The 25,036-nt window shown below is 41.3% G+C and overlaps 1 protein-coding gene across 3 annotated transcripts in view; it reads left to right on the forward strand.

Annotated features, from left to right (window-relative positions):
- Positions 1 to 25,036, forward strand: part of LOC124152332 (protein mono-ADP-ribosyltransferase PARP12-like) — a 38,440-nt gene that overhangs the window by 2,899 nt on the left and 10,505 nt on the right. For 2 of the 3 annotated variants that reach the window (XM_046525228.2, XM_046525229.2), the window contains 2 exons: positions 21,616 to 22,702; positions 24,236 to 24,470. In XM_046525228.2, coding sequence (XP_046381184.2) covers positions 21,616 to 22,702; positions 24,236 to 24,470 — 1,322 coding nt within the window. Of the gene's footprint in view, positions 1 to 21,615; positions 22,703 to 24,235; positions 24,471 to 25,036 lie in introns of those variants that run through there. The other variant, XM_046525230.2, reaches the window with a different exon arrangement.

Below are 25,036 nucleotides of genomic sequence, written 5' to 3' on the forward strand. Positions count from 1 at the left end.
ACACCTCTACAGTGATACATCACACACCTCTATAGTGATACATCACACACTTCTATAGTGACACATCACACACCTCTATAGTGACACATCACACACCTCTATAGTGATACATCACAGACTTCTATAGTGACACATCACACACCTCTAAAGTGACACATCACACACCTCTATAGTGATACATCACACACTTCTATAGTGACACATCACACACCTCTATAGTGACACATCACACACCTCTATAGTGATACATCACACACCTCTTCAGTGACACATCACACACCTCTATAGTGACACATCACACACCTCTATAGTGATACATCACACACCTCTTCAGTAGCACATCACACACCTCTATAGTGACACATCACACACCTCTACAATAGCACATCACACACCTCTATAGTGATACATCACACTCTTCTATAGTGACACATCACACACCTCTATAGTGATACATCACACACCTCTATAGTGATACATCACACACCTCTACAGTAACACATCACACACCTCTATAGTGATACATCACACACCTCTATAGTGATACATCACACACCTCTACAGTAACACATCACATACCTCTATAGTGACACATCACACACCTCTATAGTGATACATCACACACCTCTACAGTAGAACATCACACATTTCTATAGTGACACATCACACACCTCTATAGTGACACATCACACACCTCTATAGTGACACATCACACACCTCTATAGTGAAGCATCACACACCTCTATAGTGATACATCACACACCTCTATAGTGATACATCACACACCTCTATAGTGATACATCACACACCTCTACAGTTACACATCACACACCTCTATAGTGACACATCACACACCTCTATAGTGATAAATCACACACCTCTATAGTGACACATCACACACCTCTATAGTGAAGCATCACACACCTCTATAGTGATACATCACACACCTCTATAGTGATACATCAGACACCTCTACAGTAGCACATCACACACCTCTATAGTGACACATCACACACCTCTATAGTGATACATCACACACCTCTATAGTGATACAAAAGACACCTCTACAGTAACACATCACACACTTCTATAGTGACACATCACACATCTCTATCGTGATACATCACACACCTCTATAGTGATACATCACACACCTCTATAGTGATACATCACGCACCTCTATAGTGATATATCACGCACCTCTATAGTGATACATCTCACACATCAATAGTGACAAATCACACACCTCTATAGTGACACATCACACACCTCTAAAGTGACACATCACACACCTCTATAGTGATACATCACACACTTCTATAGTGACACATCACACACCTCTATAGTGACACATCACACACCTCTATAGTGATACATCACACACCTCTAAAGTGATACATCACACACCTCTATAGTGATACATCACACACCTCTATAGTGATACATCACACACCTCTACAGTAACACATCACACACCTCTATAGTGACACATCACACACCTCTATAGTGATACATCACACACCTCTATAGTGATACATCAGACACCTCTTCAGTAGCACATCACACACCTCTATAGTGACACATCACACACCTCTATAGTGATACATCACACACTTCTATAGTGAGACATCACACACCTCTATAGTGATACATCACACACCTCTATAGTGATACATCACACACCTCTACAGTAACACATCACACACCTCTATACTGCCACATCACACATCTCTATAGTGATACATCACACACCTCTATAGTGATACATCACACACCTCTACAGTAACACATCACATACCTCTATAGTGACACATCACACACCTCTATAGTGATACATCACACACCTCTACAGTAGAACATCACACACCTCTATAGTGACACATCACACACCTCTATAGTGATACATCACACACTTCTATAGTGACACATCACACACCTCTATAGTGACACATCACACACCTCTATAGTGACACATCACACACCTCTATAGTGACACATCACACACCTCTATAGTGACACATCACACACCTCTATAGTGATACATCACACACCTCTATAGTGACACATCACACACCTTTATAGTGATACATCACACACCTCTATAGTGATACATCAGACACCTCTACAGTAGCACATCACACACCTCTATATTGACACATCACACACCTCTATAGTGATACATCACACACCTCTAAAGTGATACATCACACACCTCTACAGTAACACATCACACACTTCTATAGTGACACATCACACACCTCTATGGTGATACATCACACACCTCTATGGTGATACATCACGCACCTCTATAGTGATACATCACACACCTCTACAGTAACACATCACACACTTCTATAGTGATACATCACACACCTCTATGGTGATACATCACGCACCTCTATAGTGATACATCACACACCTCTACAGTAACACATCACACACTTCTATAGTGATACATCACACACCTCTATGGTGATACATCACACACCTCTATAGTGATACATCACACACCTCTATGGTGATACATCACACACTTCTATAGTGATACATCACGCACCTCTATAGTGATACATCACACACCTCTATAGTGATACATCACACACCTCTATGGTGATACATCACACACTTCTATAGTGACACATCACACACCTCTATAGTGATACATCACGCACCTCTATAGTGATACATCTCACACATCAATAGTGACAAATCACACACCTCTATAGTGACACATCACACACCTCTACATTGATACATCACGCACCTCTATAGTGATACATCACACACCTCTATAGTGACACATCACACACCTCTATAGTGATACATCACACACCTCTATAGTGATGCATCACACACCTCTATAGTGATGCATCACACACCTCTATAGTGACACATCACACACCTCTATAGTGACACATCACACACCTCTATAGTGATGCATCACACACCTCTACAGTGATACATCACACACCTCTACAGTAGCACATCACACACCTCTATAGTGATACATCACACACCTCTACAGTAGCACATCACACACCTCTATAGTGACACATCACACACCTCTATAGTAGCACATCACACACCTCTACAGTAGCACATCACACACCTCTATAGTGATACATCACACACCTCTACAGGAGCACATCACACACCTCTACAGTAGCACATCACACACCTCTATAGTGACACATCACACACCTCTATAGTGATACATCACACACCTCTATAGTGATAAATCACACACCTCTATAGTGACACATCACACACCTCTATAGTAGCACTTCACACGCCTCTTTAGTAGCACATCACACACCTCTACAGTAGCACATCACACACCTCTATAGTGATACATCACACACCTCTATAGTGATACATCACACACCTCTATAGTGATACATTACACACCTCTACAGTAACACATCACACACTTCTATTGTGACACATCACACACCTCTATAGTGATGCATCACGCACCTCTATAGTTATACATCACACACCTCTATAGTGACACATCACACACCTCTACAGTAGCACATCACACACCTCTACAGTGAGAAATCACACACCTCTATAGTGACATATCACTTACCTCTATAGTGACACATCACACACCTCTATAGTGATACATCACACACCCCTATAGTGACACATCACACACCTCTATAGTGATACATCACGCACCTCTATAGTGACGCATCACACACCTCTACAGTGATACATCAGGCACATCTATAGTGATACATCACACACCTCTATTATAAGTGATACACCACACACCTCTATAGTGATGCATCACACACCTCTACAGTAGCACATCACACACCTCTATAGTGATGCATCACACACCTCTATAGTGATACATCACACACCTCTATGGTGATGCATCACACACCTCTATAGTGACACATCACACACCTCTATAGTAGCACATCACACACCTCTATAGTGATACATCACACACCTCTATAGTGACACATCACACACCTCTATAGTGACACATCACACACCTCTATAGTGACACATCACACACCTCTATAGTGATACATCACACACCTCTATAGTGACACATCACACACCTCTATAGTGATACATCACACACCTCTATAGTGACACATCACACACCTCTATAGTGATACATCACACACCTCTATAGTGACACATCACACACCTCTATAGTGACACATCACACACCTCTACATTGATACATCACGCACCTCTATAGTGATACATCACACACCTCTATAGTGATACATCACACACCTCTATAGTGACACATCACACACCTCTATAGTGATGCATGACACACCTCTATAGTGATACATCACACACCTCTACAGTGATACATCAAACACATCAATAGTGACATATCACACACCTCTATATTGACATATCACACACCTCTACAGTGATACATCAGGCACATCTATAGTGATACATCACACACCTCTATAGTGATACATCACACACATCTATAGTGATACATCACACACCTCTATAGTGACATATCACACACCTCTATAGTGACACATCACACACCTCTATAGTGATACATCACACACCTCTATAGTGATAAATCACACACCTCTATAGTGATGCATCACACACCTCTATAGTGACACATCACACACCTCTACAGTAGCAAATCACACACCTCTATAGTGATGCATCACACACCTCTATAGTGATGCATCACACACCTCTATAGTGATGCATCACACACCTCTATAGTGACACATCACACACCTCTACAATAGCACATCACACACCTCTATAGTGATACATCACACACCTCTATGGTGATACATCACGCACCTCTATAGTGACACATCACACACCTCTACAGTAGCACATCACACACCTCTATAGTGATACATCAGACACCTCTACAGTAGCACATCACACACATCTATAGTGATACATCACACACCTCTATAGTGATACATCAGACACCTCTACAGTAGCACATCACACACCTTTATAGTGATACATCACACACCTCTTTAGTTACACATCACACACCTCTATAGTGATACATCACATACTTCTATAGTGATACATCACACACCTCTATGGTGATACATCACACACCTCTATAGTGACACATCAAACACCTCTATAGTGATGCATCAGACACCTCTTCAGTAGCACATCACACACCTCTATAGTGACACATCACACACCTCTACAATAGCACATCACACACCTCTATACTGATACATCACACTCTTCTATAGTGACACATCACACACCTCTATAGTGATACATCACACACCTCTATAGTGATACATCACACACCTCTACAGTAACACATCACACACCTCTATAGTGCCACATCACACACCTCTATAGTGATACATCACACACCTCTATAGTGATACATCACACACCTCTACAGTAACACATCACATACCTCTATAGTGACACATCACACACCTCTATAGTGATACATCACACACCTCTACAGTAGAACATCACACACCTCTATAGTGACACATCACACACCTCTATAGTGAAGCATCACACACCTCTATAGTGATACATCACACACCTCTATAGTGATACATCACACACCTCTATAGTGATACATCACACACCTCTACAGTTACACATCACACACCTCTATAGTGACACATCACACACCTCTATAGTGATAAATCACACACCTCTATAGTGACACATCACACACCTCTATAGTGAAGCATCACACACCTCTATAGTGATACATCACACACCTCTATAGTGATACATCAGACACCTCTACAGTAGCACATCACACACCTCTATAGTGACACATCACACACCTCTATAGTGATACATCACACACCTCTATAGTGATACAAAAGACACCTCTACAGTAACACATCACACACTTCTATAGTGACACATCACACATCTCTATCGTGATACATCACACACCTCTATAGTGATACATCACACACCTCTATAGTGATACATCACGCACCTCTATAGTGATACATCACACACCTCTATAGCGATATATCACGCACCTCTATAGTGATACATCTCACACATCAATAGTGACAAATCACACACCTCTATAGTGACACATCACACACCTCTAAAGTGACACATCACACACCTCTATAGTGATACATCACACACTTCTATAGTGACACATCACACACCTCTATAGTGACACATCACACACCTCTATAGTGATACATCACACACCTCTATAGTGATACATCACACACCTCTATAGTGATACATCACACACCTCTATAGTGATACATCACACACCTCTACAGTAACACATCACACACCTCTATAGTGACACATCACACACCTCTATAGTGATACATCACACACCTCTATAGTGATACATCAGACACCTCTTCAGTAGCACATCACACACCTCTATAGTGACACATCACACACCTCTATAGTGATACATCACACACTTCTATAGATAGACATCACACACCTCTATAGTGATACATCACACACCTCTATAGTGATACATCACACACCTGTACAGTAACACATCACACACCTCTATACTGCCACATCACACATCTCTATAGTGATACATCACACACCTCTATAGTGATACATCACACACCTCTACAGTAACACATCACATACCTCTATAGTGACACATCACACACCTCTATAGTGATACATCACACACCTCTACTTTTGAACATCACACACCTCTATAGTGACACATCACACACCTCTATAGTGATACATCACACACTTCTATAGTGACACATCACACACCTCTATAGTGACACATCACACACCTCTATAGTGATACATGGACACACCTCTATAGTGACACATCACACACCTCTATAGTGACACATCACACACCTCTATAGTGATACATCACACACCTCTATAGTGACACATCACACACCTTTATAGTGATACATCACACACCTCTATAGTGATACATCACACACCTCTACAGTTACACATCACACACCTCTATAGTGACACATCACACACCTCTATAGTGATAAATCACACACCTCTATAGTGACACATCACACACCTCTATAGTGACACATCACACACCTCTATAGTGATACATCAGACACCTCTACAGTAGCACATCACACACCTCTATAGTGAAACATCACACACCTCTATAGTGATATATCACACACCTCTATAGTGATACATCACACACCTCTACAGTAACACATCACACACCTCTATAGTGATACATCACACACCTCTATAGTGACACATCACACACCTCTATAGTGAAGCATCACACACCTCTATAGTGACACATCACACACCTCTATAGTGACACATCACACACCTCTATAGTGAAGCATCACACACCTCTATAGTGACACATCACACACCTCTATAGTGACACATCACACACCTCTATAGTGACACATCACACACCTCTATAGTGATACATCAGACACCTCTTCAGTAGCACATCACACACCTCTATAGTGACACATCACACACCTCTATAGTGATACATCACACACTTCTATAGATAGACATCACACACCTCTATAGTGATACATCACACACCTCTATAGTGATACATCACACACCTGTACAGTAACACATCACACACCTCTATACTGCCACATCACACATCTCTATAGTGATACATCACACACCTCTATAGTGATACATCACACACCTCTACAGTAACACATCACATACCTCTATAGTGACACATCACACACCTCTATAGTGATACATCACACACCTCTACAGTAGAACATCACACACCTCTATAGTGACACATCACACACCTCTATAGTGATACATCACACACTTCTATAGTGACACATCACACACCTCTATAGTGACACATCACACACCTCTATAGTGATACATGGACACACCTCTATAGTGACACATCACACACCTCTATAGTGACACATCACACACCTCTATAGTGATACATCACACACCTCTATAGTGACACATCACACACCTTTATAGTGATACATCACACACCTCTATAGTGATACATCACACACCTCTACAGTTACACATCACACACCTCTATAGTGACACATCACACACCTCTATAGTGATAAATCACACACCTCTATAGTGAAGCATCACACACCTCTATAGTGATACATCACACACCTCTATAGTGATACATCAGACACCTCTACAGTAGCACATCACACACCTCTATATTGAAACATCACACACCTCTATAGTGATATATCACACACCTCTATAGTGATACATCACACACCTCTACAGTAACACATCACACACCTCTATAGTGATACATCACACACCTCTATAGTGACACATCACACACCTCTATAGTGAAGCATCACACACCTCTATAGTGACACATCACACACCTCTATAGTGACACATCACACACCTCTATAGTGAAGCATCACACACCTCTATAGTGACACATCACACACCTCTATAGTGACACATCACACACCTCTATAGTGACACATCACACACCTCTACAGTGATACATCACACACCTCTACAGTAACACATCACACACCTCTATAGTGATACATCACGCACCTCTATAGTGATACATCTCACAGATCAATAGTGACAAATCACACACCTCTATAGTGACACATCACACACCTCTACAGTGATACATCACGCACCTCTATAGTGATACGTCACACACCTCTACAGTGATACATCACACACCTCTATAGTGATACATCACACACCTCTATGGTGATACATCACACACCTCTATAGTGACACATCACACACCTCTATAGTGACACATCACACACCTCTATAGTGATACATCACACACCTCTATAGTGATACATCACACACCTCTACAGTAACACATCACACACCTCTATAGTGATACATCACACACCTCTATAGTGATACATCACGCACCTCTATAGTGATACATCACACACCTCTATAGTGATACATCACGCACCTCTATAGTGATACATCTCACAGATCAATAGTGACAAATCACACACCTCTATAGTGACACATCACACACCTCTACAGTGATACATCACGCACCTCTATAGTGATACGTCACACACCTCTACAGTGATACATCACACACCTCTATAGTGACACATCACACACCTCTATAGTGATACGTCACACACCTCTATAGTGATACATCACACACCTCTATAGTGATACATCACACACCTCTACAGTAACACATCACACACCTCTATAGTGATACATCACACACCTCTATAGTGATACATCACGCACCTCTATAGTGATACATCACACACCTCTATGGTGATACATCACACACCTCTATAGTGACACATCACACACCTCTATAGTGATACATCACACACCTCTATAGTGAAGCATCACACACCTCTATAGTGACACATCACACACCTCTATAGTGATACATCAAACACCTCTATAGTGACACATCACTCACCTCTACAGTAGCACATCACACACCTCTATAGTGATACATCACACACCTCTACAGAAGCACATCACACACCTCTATAGTGACACATCACACACCTCTATAGTGATACATCACACACCTCTATATTGACACATCACACACCTCTATAGTGATACATCACACACCTCTAAAGTGATACATCACACACCTCTACAGTAACACATCACACACTTCTATAGTGATACATCACACACCTCTATAGTGATACATCACACACCTCTATAGTGATACATCACGCACCTCTATAGTGATACATCACACACCTCTACAGTAACACATCACACACCTCTATAGTGACACACCACACACCTCTACATTGATATATCACACATCTCTATAGTGATACATCACACACCTCTACAGTAACACATCACACACCTCTATAGTGACACATCACACACCTCTATAGTGAAGCATCACACACCTCTACAGAAGCACATCACACACCTCTATAGTGACACATCACACACCTCTATAGTGATACATCACACACCTCTATGGTGATACATCACACATCTCTATATTGACACATCACACACCTCTATAGTGATACATCACACACCTCTAAAGTGATACATCACACACCTCTACAGTAACACATCACACACCTCTATATTGACACACCACACACCTCTACATTGATACATCACACATCTCTATAGTGATACATCACACACCTCTACAGTAACACATCACGCACCTCTATAGTGACACATCACACACCTCTATAGTGACACATCACACACCTCTATAGTGAAGCATCACACACCTCTACAGAAGCACATCACACACCTCTATAGTGACACATCACACACCTCTATAGTGATACATCACACACCTCTATGGTGATACATCACACATCTCTATATTGACACATCACACACCTCTATAGTGATACATCACACACCTCTAAAGTGATACATCACACACCTCTACAGTAACACATCACACACTTCTATAGTGACACATCACACACCTCTATGGTGATACATCACGCACCTCTATAGTGATACATCACACACCTCTATAGTGATACATCACACACCTCTATGGTGATACATCACGCACTTCTATTGTGACACATCACGCACCTCTATAGTGATACATCACACACATCTATAGTGACACATCACACACCTCTACAGTAACACATCACACACTTCTATAGTGACACATCACACACCTCTATGGTGATACATCACGCACCTCTATAGTGATACATCACACACCTCTATAGTGATACATCACACACCTCTATGGTGATACATCACGCACTTCTATTGTGACACATCACGCACCTCTATGGTGATACATCACACACATCTATAGTGACACATCACACACCTCTATAGCGATACATCACACACCTCTATGGTGATACATCACGCACTTCTATTGTGACACATCACGCACCTCTATAGTGATACATCACACACCTCTAAAGTGATACATCACACACCTCTATAGTGATACATCACACACCTCTACAGTAACACATCACACACTTCTATAGTGACACATCACACACTTCTATAGTAACACATCACACACCTCTATAGTGATACATCACACACCTCTACAGTGACACATCACACACCTCTATAGTGATACATCACACACATCTATAGTGATACATCACGCACCTCTATAGTGATACATCACACACCTCTATAGTGATACATCACGCACCTCTATAGTGATACATCACACACCTCTATAGTGATACATCACACACATCTATAGTGATACATCACGCACCTCTATAGTGATACATCACACACCTCTATAGTGATACATCACACACCTCTATAGTGATGCATCACACACCTCTATAGTGATACATCACGCACCTCTATAGTGATACATCACACACATCAATAGTGACATATCACACACCTCTATATTGACATATCACACACCTCTATAGTGATGCATCACACACTTCTACAGTAGCACATCACACACCTCTATAGTGATACATCACACACCTCTATAGTGATACATCAGACACCTCTACAGTAGCACATCACACACCTCTATATTGAAACATCACACACCTCTATAGTGATATATCACACACCTCTATAGTGATACATCACACACCTCTACAGTAACACATCACACACCTCTATAGTGATACATCACACACCTCTATAGTGACACATCACACACCTCTATAGTGAAGCATCACACACCTCTATAGTGACACATCACACACCTCTATAGTGACACATCACACACCTCTATAGTGAAGCATCACACACCTCTATAGTGACACATCACACACCTCTATAGTGACACATCACACACCTCTATAGTGACACATCACACACCTCTACAGTGATACATCACACACCTCTACAGTAACACATCACACACCTCTATAGTGATACATCACGCACCTCTATAGTGATACATCTCACAGATCAATAGTGACAAATCACACACCTCTATAGTGACACATCACACACCTCTACAGTGATACATCACGCACCTCTATAGTGATACGTCACACACCTCTACAGTGATACATCACACACCTCTATAGTGATACATCACACACCTCTATGGTGATACATCACACACCTCTATAGTGACACATCACACACCTCTATAGTGACACATCACACACCTCTATAGTGATACATCACACACCTCTATAGTGATACATCACACACCTCTACAGTAACACATCACACACCTCTATAGTGATACATCACACACCTCTATAGTGATACATCACGCACCTCTATAGTGATACATCACACACCTCTATAGTGATACATCACGCACCTCTATAGTGATACATCTCACAGATCAATAGTGACAAATCACACACCTCTATAGTGACACATCACACACCTCTACAGTGATACATCACGCACCTCTATAGTGATACGTCACACACCTCTACAGTGATACATCACACACCTCTATAGTGACACATCACACACCTCTATAGTGATACGTCACACACCTCTATAGTGATACATCACACACCTCTATAGTGATACATCACACACCTCTACAGTAACACATCACACACCTCTATAGTGATACATCACACACCTCTATAGTGATACATCACGCACCTCTATAGTGATACATCACACACCTCTATGGTGATACATCACACACCTCTATAGTGACACATCACACACCTCTATAGTGATACATCACACACCTCTATAGTGAAGCATCACACACCTCTATAGTGACACATCACACACCTCTATAGTGATACATCAAACACCTCTATAGTGACACATCACTCACCTCTACAGTAGCACATCACACACCTCTATAGTGATACATCACACACCTCTACAGAAGCACATCACACACCTCTATAGTGACACATCACACACCTCTATAGTGATACATCACACACCTCTATATTGACACATCACACACCTCTATAGTGATACATCACACACCTCTAAAGTGATACATCACACACCTCTACAGTAACACATCACACACTTCTATAGTGATACATCACACACCTCTATAGTGATACATCACACACCTCTATAGTGATACATCACGCACCTCTATAGTGATACATCACACACCTCTACAGTAACACATCACACACCTCTATAGTGACACACCACACACCTCTACATTGATATATCACACATCTCTATAGTGATACATCACACACCTCTACAGTAACACATCACACACCTCTATAGTGACACATCACACACCTCTATAGTGAAGCATCACACACCTCTACAGAAGCACATCACACACCTCTATAGTGACACATCACACACCTCTATAGTGATACATCACACACCTCTATGGTGATACATCACACATCTCTATATTGACACATCACACACCTCTATAGTGATACATCACACACCTCTAAAGTGATACATCACACACCTCTACAGTAACACATCACACACCTCTATATTGACACACCACACACCTCTACATTGATACATCACACATCTCTATAGTGATACATCACACACCTCTACAGTAACACATCACGCACCTCTATAGTGACACATCACACACCTCTATAGTGACACATCACACACCTCTATAGTGAAGCATCACACACCTCTACAGAAGCACATCACACACCTCTATAGTGACACATCACACACCTCTATAGTGATACATCACACACCTCTATGGTGATACATCACACATCTCTATATTGACACATCACACACCTCTATAGTGATACATCACACACCTCTAAAGTGATACATCACACACCTCTACAGTAACACATCACACACTTCTATAGTGACACATCACACACCTCTATGGTGATACATCACGCACCTCTATAGTGATACATCACACACCTCTATAGTGATACATCACACACCTCTATGGTGATACATCACGCACTTCTATTGTGACACATCACGCACCTCTATAGTGATACATCACACACATCTATAGTGACACATCACACACCTCTACAGTAACACATCACACACTTCTATAGTGACACATCACACACCTCTATGGTGATACATCACGCACCTCTATAGTGATACATCACACACCTCTATAGTGATACATCACACACCTCTATGGTGATACATCACGCACTTCTATTGTGACACATCACGCACCTCTATGGTGATACATCACACACATCTATAGTGACACATCACACACCTCTATAGCGATACATCACACACCTCTATGGTGATACATCACGCACTTCTATTGTGACACATCACGCACCTCTATAGTGATACATCACACACCTCTAAAGTGATACATCACACACCTCTATAGTGATACATCACACACCTCTACAGTAACACATCACACACTTCTATAGTGACACATCACACACTTCTATAGTAACACATCACACACCTCTATAGTGATACATCACACACCTCTACAGTGACACATCACACACCTCTATAGTGATACATCACACACATCTATAGTGATACATCACGCACCTCTATAGTGATACATCACACACCTCTATAGTGATACATCACGCACCTCTATAGTGATACATCACACACCTCTATAGTGATACATCACACACATCTATAGTGATACATCACGCACCTCTATAGTGATACATCACACACCTCTATAGTGATACATCACACACCTCTATAGTGATGCATCACACACCTCTATAGTGATACATCACGCACCTCTATAGTGATACATCACACACATCAATAGTGACATATCACACACCTCTATATTGACATATCACACACCTCTATAGTGATGCATCACACACTTCTACAGTAGCACATCACACACCTCTATAGTGATACATCACACACCTCTATAGTGATACATCACACACCTCTACAGTAGCACATCACACACCTCTATAGTGATACATCTCACACATCAATAGTGACAAATCACACACCTCTATAGTGATACATCAGACACCTCTACAGAAGCACATCACACACCTCTATAGTGACACATCACACACCTCTATAGTGATACATCACACACCTCTATAGTGACACATCACACACCTCTATAGCGATACATCACACACCTCTATGGTGATACATCACGCACTTCTATTGTGACACATCACACACCTCTACAGTAACACATCACACACTTCTATAGTGACACATCACACACTTCTATAGTAACACATCACACACCTCTATAGTGATACATCACACACCTCTACAGTGACACATCACACACCTCTATAGTGATACATCACACACCTCTATAGTGACACATCACACACTTCTATAGTGATACATCAGACACCTCTATAGTGACACATCACACACCTCTATAGTGACACATCACACACCTCTATAGTGATACATCACACACCTCTATAGTGACACATCACACACCTCTATAGTGATACATCACATACCTCTACAGTGACACATCACACACCTCTATAGTGATACATCACACACCTCTATAGTGATACATCACACACCTCTATAGTGATACATCACACACCTCTATAGTGACACATCACACACCTCTATAGTGATACATCACACACCTCTACAGTGACACATCACACACCTCTATAGTGATACATCACACACCTCTATAGTGACACATCACACACCTCTACAGTGACACATCACACACCTCTATAGTGATACATCACACACCTCTATAGTGACACATCACACACCTCTATAGTGATACATCAGACACCTCTATAGTGACACATCACACACCTCTATAGTGACACATCACACACCTCTACAGTAGCACATCACACACCTCTATAGTGATACATCACACACCTCTACATTGATGCATCACACACCTCTATAGTGACACATCACACACCTCTATAGTGATACATCACACACCTCTACATTGATACATCACGCACCTCTATAGTGATGCATCACACACCTCTATAGTGACACATCACACACCTCTATAGTGATACATCACACACCTCTATAGTGATGCATCACACACCTCTATAGTGACACATCACACACCTCTATAGTGATGCATCACACACCTCTACAGTGATACATCACACACCTCTACAGTAGCACATCACACACCTCTATAGTGATACATCACACACCTCTACAGTAGCACATCACACACCTCTATAGTGATGCATCACACACCTCTATAGTGATGCATCACACACCTCTATAGTGACACATCACACACCTCTATAGTGATGCATCACACACCTCTACAGTGATACATCACACACCTCTACAGTAGCACATCACACACCTCTATAGTGATACATCACACACCTCTACAGTAGCACATCACACACCTCTATAGTGACACATCACACACCTCTATAGTAGCACATCACACACCTCTACAGTAGCACATCACACACCTCTATAGTGATACATCACACACCTCTACAGGAGCACACCACACACCTCTACAGTAGCACATCACACACCTCTATAGTGACACATCACACACCTCTATAGTGATACATCACACACCTCTATAGTGACACATCACACACCTCTATAGTAGCACTTCACACGCCTCTTTAGTAGCACATCACACACCTCTACAGTAGCACATCACACACCTCTATAGTGATACATCACACACCTCTATAGTGATACATCACACACCTCTATAGTGATACATTACACACCTCTACAGTAACACATCACACACTTCTATTGTGACACATCACACACCTCTATAGTGATGCATCACGCACCTCTATAGTTATACATCACACACCTCTATAGTGACACATCACACACCTCTACAGTAGCACATCACACACCTCTACAGTGAGAAATCACACACCTCTATAGTGACATATCACTCACCTCTATAGTGACACATCACACACCTCTATAGTGATACATCACGCACCTCTATAGTGACGCATCACACACCTCTACAGTGATACATCAGGCACATCTATAGTGATACATCACACACCTCTATTATAAGTGATACACCACACACCTCTATAGTGATGCATCACACACCTCTACAGTAGCACATCACACACCTCTATAGTGATGCATCACACACCTCTATAGTGATACATCACACACCTCTATGGTGATGCATCACACACCTCTATAGTGACACATCACACACCTCTATAGTAGCACATCACACACCTCTATAGTGATACATCACACACCTCTATAGTGATACATCACGCACCTCTACAGTGATACATCAAACACATCAATAGTGACATATCACACACCTCTATATTGACATATCACACACCTCTACAGTGATACATCAGGCACATCTATAGTGATACATCACACACCTCTATAGTGATACATCACACACATCTATAGTGATACATCACACACCTCTATAGTGACATATCACACACCTCTATAGTGACACATCACACACCTCTATAGTGATACATCACACACCTCTATAGTGATAAATCACACACCTCTATAGTGATGCATCACACACCTCTATAGTGACACATCACACACCTCTACAGTAGCAAATCACACACCTCTATAGTGATGCATCACACACCTCTATAGTGATGCATCACACACCTCTATAGTGATGCATCACACACCTCTATAGTGACACATCACACACCTCTACAATAGCACATCACACACCTCTATAGTGATACATCACACACCTCTATGGTGATACATCACTCACCTCTATACTGACACATCACACACCTCTACAGTAGCACATCACACACCTCTATAGTGATACATCAGACACCTCTACAGTAGCACATCACACACATCTATAGTGATACATCACACACCTCTATAGTGATACATCAGACACCTCTACAGTAGCACATCACACACCTTTATAGTGATACATCACACACCTCTTTAGTGACACATCACACACCTCTATAGTGATACATCACATACTTCTATAGTGATACATCACACACCTCCATGGTGATACATCACACACCTCTATGGTGATACATCACACACCTCTATAGTGACACATCAAACACCTCTATAGTGATGCATCACACACCTCTATAGTGACACATCACACACCTCTATAGTGACACATCACACACCTCTATGGTGATACATCACACACCTCTGTAGTGATACATCACACACCTCTATAGTGATACATCACACACCTCTATAGTGATACATCACAAACCCCTATAGTGACACATCACACACCTCTATGGTGATACATCACACACCTCTATAGTGATACATCACACACCCCTATAGTGACACATCACACACCTCTATAGTGACACATCACACACCTCTATAGTGACACATCACACACGTCTACAGTAACACATCACACACCTCTATAGTGAAACATCACACACCTCTATGGTGATACATCACACACCCCTATAGTGACACATCACACACCTCTATAGTGATACATCACACACCTCTATAGTGATACATCACACACCCTATAGTGACACGTCACACACCTCTATAGTGACACATCACACACGTCTACAGTAACACATCACACACCTCTATAGTGATACATCACACACCTCTATGGTGATACATCACACACCTCTATGGTGATACATCACACACCTCTATAGTGATACATCACACACCTCTATAGTGATACATCACACACCTCTTTAGTGATACATCACACACCTCTATAGTGATACATCACACACCTCTACAGTAGAACATCACACACCTCTACAGTAACACATCACACACCTCTATAGTGATACATCACACACCATATAGTGACACGTCACACACCTCTATAGTGACACATCACACACCTCTATAGTGATACATCACACACCTCTATGGTGACACATCACACACCTCTATAGTTCTACATCACACACCTCTATAGTGATACATCACACATCTCTATAGTGATACATCACACACCTCTATAGTGATACATCACACACCTCTATAGTGATACATCACACACCTCTATAGTGATACATCACACACCTCTATGGTGACACATCACACACCTCTATAGTTCTACATCACACACCTCTATAGTGATACATCACACACCTCTATAGTGATACATCACACATCTCTATAGTGATACATGACACACCTCTATAGTGATACATCACACACCTCTATAGTGATACATCACACACCTCTATGGTGACACATCACACACCTCTATAGTTCTACATCACACACCTCTATAGTGATACATCACACACCTCTACAGTAGAACATCACACACCTCTATAGTGATACATCACACACCTCTATAGTGATACATCGCACACCCCTATAGTGACACATCACACACCTCTATAGTGACACATCACACACATCTACAGTAACACATCACACACCTCTATGGTGATACATCACACAGCTCTACAGTAGAACATCACACACCTCTATAGTGATACATCACACACCTCTATAGTGATACATCACACACCCCTATAGTGACACACCACACACCTCTATGGTGATACATCACACAGCTCTACAGTAGAACATCACACACCTCTATAGTGATACATCACACACCTCTATAGTGATACATCACACACCCCTATAGTGACACACCACACGACTCTATAGTGACACATCACACACGTCTACAGTAACACATCACACACCTATAAGTGATACATCACACACCTCTATAGTGATACATCACACACCCCTATAGTGACACACCACACACCTCTATAGTGACACATCACACACGTCTACAGTAACACATCACACACCTATAAGTGATACATCACACACCTCTATAGTGATACATCACACACCCCTATAGTGACACACCACACACCTCTATAGTGACACATCACACACGTCTACAGTAACACATCACACACCTCTACAGTAGCACATCACACACCTCTATAGCGATACATCACACACCTCTATGGTGATACATCACACACCTCTATAGTGATACATCACACACCTCTATAGTGACACATCACACACCTCTATAGTGATACATCACACACCTCTATGGTGATACATCACACACCTCTATAGTGACACATCACACACCTCTATAGTGATGCATCACACACCTCTATAGTGACACATCACACACCTCTATAGTGATGCATCACACACCTCTATAGTGACACATCACACACCTCTACAGTGACACATCACACACCTCTATAGTGATACATCACACACCTCTATAGTGACACATCACAACCGTCTACAGTAACACATCACACACATCAATAGTGATACATCACACACCTCTACAGTAGCACATCACACACCTCTATAGCGATACATCACACACCTCTATGGTGATACATCACACACCTCTATAGTGATACATCACACACCTCTATATTGACACATCACACACCTCTATAGTGATACATCACACACCTCTATGGTGATACATCACACACCTCTACAGTGACACATCACACACCTCTATAGTGATACATCACACACCTCTATGGTGATACATCAGACACCTCTATGGTGATACATCACACATCTCTATAGTGACACATCAAACACCTCTACAGTGATCATCACACACCTCTATAGTGACACATCACACACCTCTATAGTGATACATCACACACCCCGATAGAGACGCATCACATACCTCTATAGGTGAGGTGAGGTGAAATTGGGTTTAATGTCGCGTCCAAGATTATTGCAAGATTTTAGCGACATGCATGCATATGTGTGTGCGTGGCTACTTGTACTAGTCCGGACTAATGCTGCCTTAAAGTGATAGCACACTGAGATACAATGCCGCAGTTTTACATGAATACCCCACTCAGACACAGTATACTGACTCTGAGCCGACCAGTCCTTGTTTTAGCCCCTTTAATCCCAGTGCCAGACAGGGTAACAACAAGTACCATCTTTAAACAACTTTTTGTTTGACACGGCCGGGGATTGAACCCCGTACCTTCAGTTCTCCGGGCGGACGCTCTACCACTGGACCACGGAGGCTGTCCATACCTCCATAGCGACACATCACACACCTCTATAGAGACATAGAATCACCTCATATAGCAGTCTTTAAACTGGCTTTTGAAATTTTCCAGTCCCCCTAATTTTTGTCAGTCCCAACTCTCAGTAAATAGAAATATGTATGAAAATTACCTGGTATTAATTTATTCAACATCATGTTCAATGCAATGACGTCATCTCTGAAGTAGTGAGGTAGTATGGTTTTACACCGCTTTTAGCAATATTCCAGCAATATCACACCAGAAATGAGCTTCACACATTGTACCCATGTAGGGAATCGAACCTGAGTCTTTGGCATGACGAGTGAACGCTTTAACCACAAGGCTAAACGACCGCCCCTCATCTCTGAATTAACTTAGTTAGATCTTCAAGTCCTTCACACAAAGTTAAGTCACAATTTTCTCTCTCACTCTGTCTATATTTTTTGATATTTCAAGACTAAGTTGCTACAAATATGTATGTAATCGCAAAGCAAAGCGAAATGGTATTTCCTTGCACTAAAAATAGACAAGGGGAACCCAATGGTAACAGGCAAGTCGACTTTGTTCGAGTAATATACTTATATGAATATCACGGATGTTTTGTTCAACAACAAAGATTTATGAGATACTTTATTTGCCGGTCCACATGACTGGCAATCACATGAGTTACTGGGCCAAGCCCAATTTTACCAATTTTAAAAAACTGGTAATTACCAGTAAACAGGAACACTGTCTATAGTGACACTGTCAAGTATCTGTGTTTGTTGACTTTTTGCAGAGTTTTGTGACAACATGGCTGCAGCTTTCCCACAGGGAGGTTTCCACACAGACGAGTCGGACAACATCGTGAGAAAAATATTGAAGGTTGTCTGTCGCCACCAAGGCTGCTGCATTGACCTCAATGTCCTTCAACGAACCTTTCAACGAATGGGTCAGAAAGTTCCAAGAAACCTCCTGGGTCTTCTAGAAGACTACAACAACAACTTCTTTGTAGAGGACAACAACGTCACTGCTTTCACAAGCCTTGAACTCTGCCCCAAACATTGTAAGAGGAACGGGTACTGCGAGGAGGATTACTGTGAGAAACTCCACATATGCAAATTTTTTCTTCTTTCAAGCTGTCATTTCAGCCAAAATGGCATTCCTTGTCAATTTGGTCATGATCTGGACTCTGAGCACAATAAGACAATACTTCAACAAAATCTGCTGGACGAGCTCACAGATACTGAAATACAACAATTGTTCCAAAGCAGGAATAGTCGGGGTGCAACCACCATACCTCTGATTTGCAGATTTTATAACCATCTTAAAGGATGCACGAAAAATAACACGTGTCCCCATTTACATATCTGCGAATACTACATTAAGGGAGCCTGCAAATTTGGTGCTTCTTGTAGAAGAAACCATGATATAGACACTCAAATTAAAAGAGTTTTGATAAAATTTGGAGTCAATGTCAGTCAAAGACCTAAGGACATTCTTGATGATATCAGAAAAATGTCAGAAAGGGCAAATAACTCTAACCTACAATCACAACCAATGAGAAAGTTCAGTTCTATGCCAATGCTAGGGAAACATGGAGTTCCACCCTCACGGCATCAAAGGTCCAGACCTTACAGACATAGTAATGGTCCAGAGAATGAAACTGATCAGACGTCAGATGAAATATGTATGTACCATCTGAGAGGTGCTCGTGGTTGCTGGTTTAAGGTAGCTTGTGCAAAGTTTCATAAGCCAAAGATATTCCAGTGGCAATACCTTGGTGAGACAGACACGGATTGGGTCGATTTTGAGGATTATGTCAATGAAAAGCTGGAGTCCACATTTTGCAATGTTGAACGGTCTGAATGCACAGTTTTATTTGAGTAAGTAATTCATCTCCCATAACTGATAGGTAATAAAGTCATATCTCGTAAATAGTGGAGTCCAACTTTACTATCCAACCCCCTATTACCTGAACCTACCCAGATAACCGCTGAAGGTGTCAAGAGTTGGGTAGAAAATGTCCGATTGAAAATTGTTTTTTTGGAGCACTGAAGAAAACAATGAAGATACATGTATAAAACAATCTGGTCATGAATACAATGAATTTGACGGAAGCTTTCTATTCACTCAAACACATAAAAGTCAGAAGGAATGCATGCATAGTCAGTAAGTACTATGAACATAAGTGACTTGTAGAGTAACCATGGAGTTTTGTCGTTATTGTCATTAAACAATCTATCACATAGGACTTACTCAGGACCACCTGACGTAAAAACCTGAGTAAACCATCCCAGCTCTTGTAAATGCATTCAGTGGATTATGGCATATTATAAAAACATTGTGCACTTTGTGGTAAAAGCATGAAATGTGGGATCAATTTACATCAATACGGTTCAATTTAGATGTTGTGCCATTCTTGACTTGACCTTTCGTGACCTTGGTGGCCATCTTGAAAAATGGCTGACAATCTAACAAATATCTGTTGATATCTTGGTAACTAAGATAGCTGGAGCCATTATATTTGTGTGTAAATAAATGTGTTTTATCTTCAAGAAAGTTGAAAAACTCATTGAGTGTATTAAGCCTTGATAATTGGAAATAAAAGCCTTGATGTGAAGCAGCAGCGTGGTTCCAATTAAAAATCAATGTTGAATGTTAAAAAAAAACAATCTATGTGATCCAACTGCCGAAATTGTTTGGAAAACCAGTGATCGAGGGTTTGAATCCTGGTTCGCCCTTATTATGTTTCTTAGTTTGTCAGCACCAAACCCAGCTTATTGGTTTCATTGAAGGAGTAAACATCAGAGACCTACATCACTTTTCTCCCAAAATAAACTGACGGCCATGAAATAACTAAAATACTGTTAAAAGCTACGTTAAATGCAACTCACTCCATGGAATTTAACAAAGCAATGGCGCTTAGCACTGACAATTAAGGTTAGAAGGGCAACATGCACTAGTGGTCAACAACAACAGCGTGTGGAACTCAGTTTGAATTGGCCTCAAGAACTCCACTAATGTAACAGCTGGAGGCTAACTTGAGTTGGGGCATCAGGCCACCCGTCTGTCCACCTGATATAGCTGTAATATTGCAGACTGCATCCTAATATGACAAACATACTTATTACTTTACAGGCACAGCATTATAGATTGACATTAAGACTGTTATATTGCTGGCTGGCATGAAACACCATACATTCATTCATTTCAGGCCACTGGTTTGTCTGGTCCTGATAGGATTATTTACAGGTTGCAGTGATGCGGCTAGAATATGGCTTCAACAAACAATAACAACTACAAACACTGACACTAGTTTATATGGTTCAGACTTTTACTTACCATACTTACAGGTTATATCGTTGTGATGATGCCGAACTGTCATAAAACCCCAATAAAACTCTTTTACTCAACAGCGAGTCCGATAGTGAGGAGGGAGATGATGATGATGAGGATGATGCGATGATGGTGGACTTCAACAATATGCAAGCTAGCGATAAAGGGAGACGATACACCGTGCGGCGCCTTGGTACAGCATCCCATGTAGCATTGCCTCAGCACATTGCAAAGAGTTTCGTGGGTCAGGTGACTCGATGGATATGGTACTGGTATGATGACCGATTACAACAGTGGAGGCAATATGGGAATGTGGTAATTATACCAATTTCATAATCAGCCTTTGATATACACTTCAGCACAAAAATACACAGAGTGAACAAAATTTAGATAGTCAGGTAATTAATGCCCTTCCTTTGTAGACAGTTGTACCCAAACCAGGCTGAATTTGGTAGAAATTTGCATGTTTTTTCAATAAGTATTTTTACATGCTTTAAATGATTTCTCTTTTTTTGGTTTAATTTTTGTTAAAGAATTAATTTTACTTTTTTCTGACTCATACTAATAGCTTATCTCATCTCACTCCAAAAAGGTAGTGGAAACACCCGTGTTCTTAAGAACAGGGAAAAACATCTCACCCGAAAGCACCCCTCAGCCACGCAGCCTACTGGAAGCACGTAATCATGCCGATGTTCTCGTCACTTTCTCCTTTTCGCGCCAACTGGGTGGTTGGGGTAAATTTTTGTGCTCTCATAACCCAAGCTGTCAAAATTAATAGTTCTATTGAAATAAGTTGCTTTGATTACCTTCTTCAAACTATTCTTCATCATACTGTAACTTTATTACTAATTTGGGTTAAAAGATGCCCTTTCTTGTATGAT

The sequence above is a fragment of the Haliotis rufescens genome, unplaced genomic scaffold (genome assembly GCF_023055435.1).
Source record: "Haliotis rufescens isolate VD_foot unplaced genomic scaffold, xgHalRufe1.0.p SCAF_13, whole genome shotgun sequence".
Taxonomy (NCBI): Eukaryota; Metazoa; Mollusca; class Gastropoda; order Lepetellida; family Haliotidae; genus Haliotis; species Haliotis rufescens.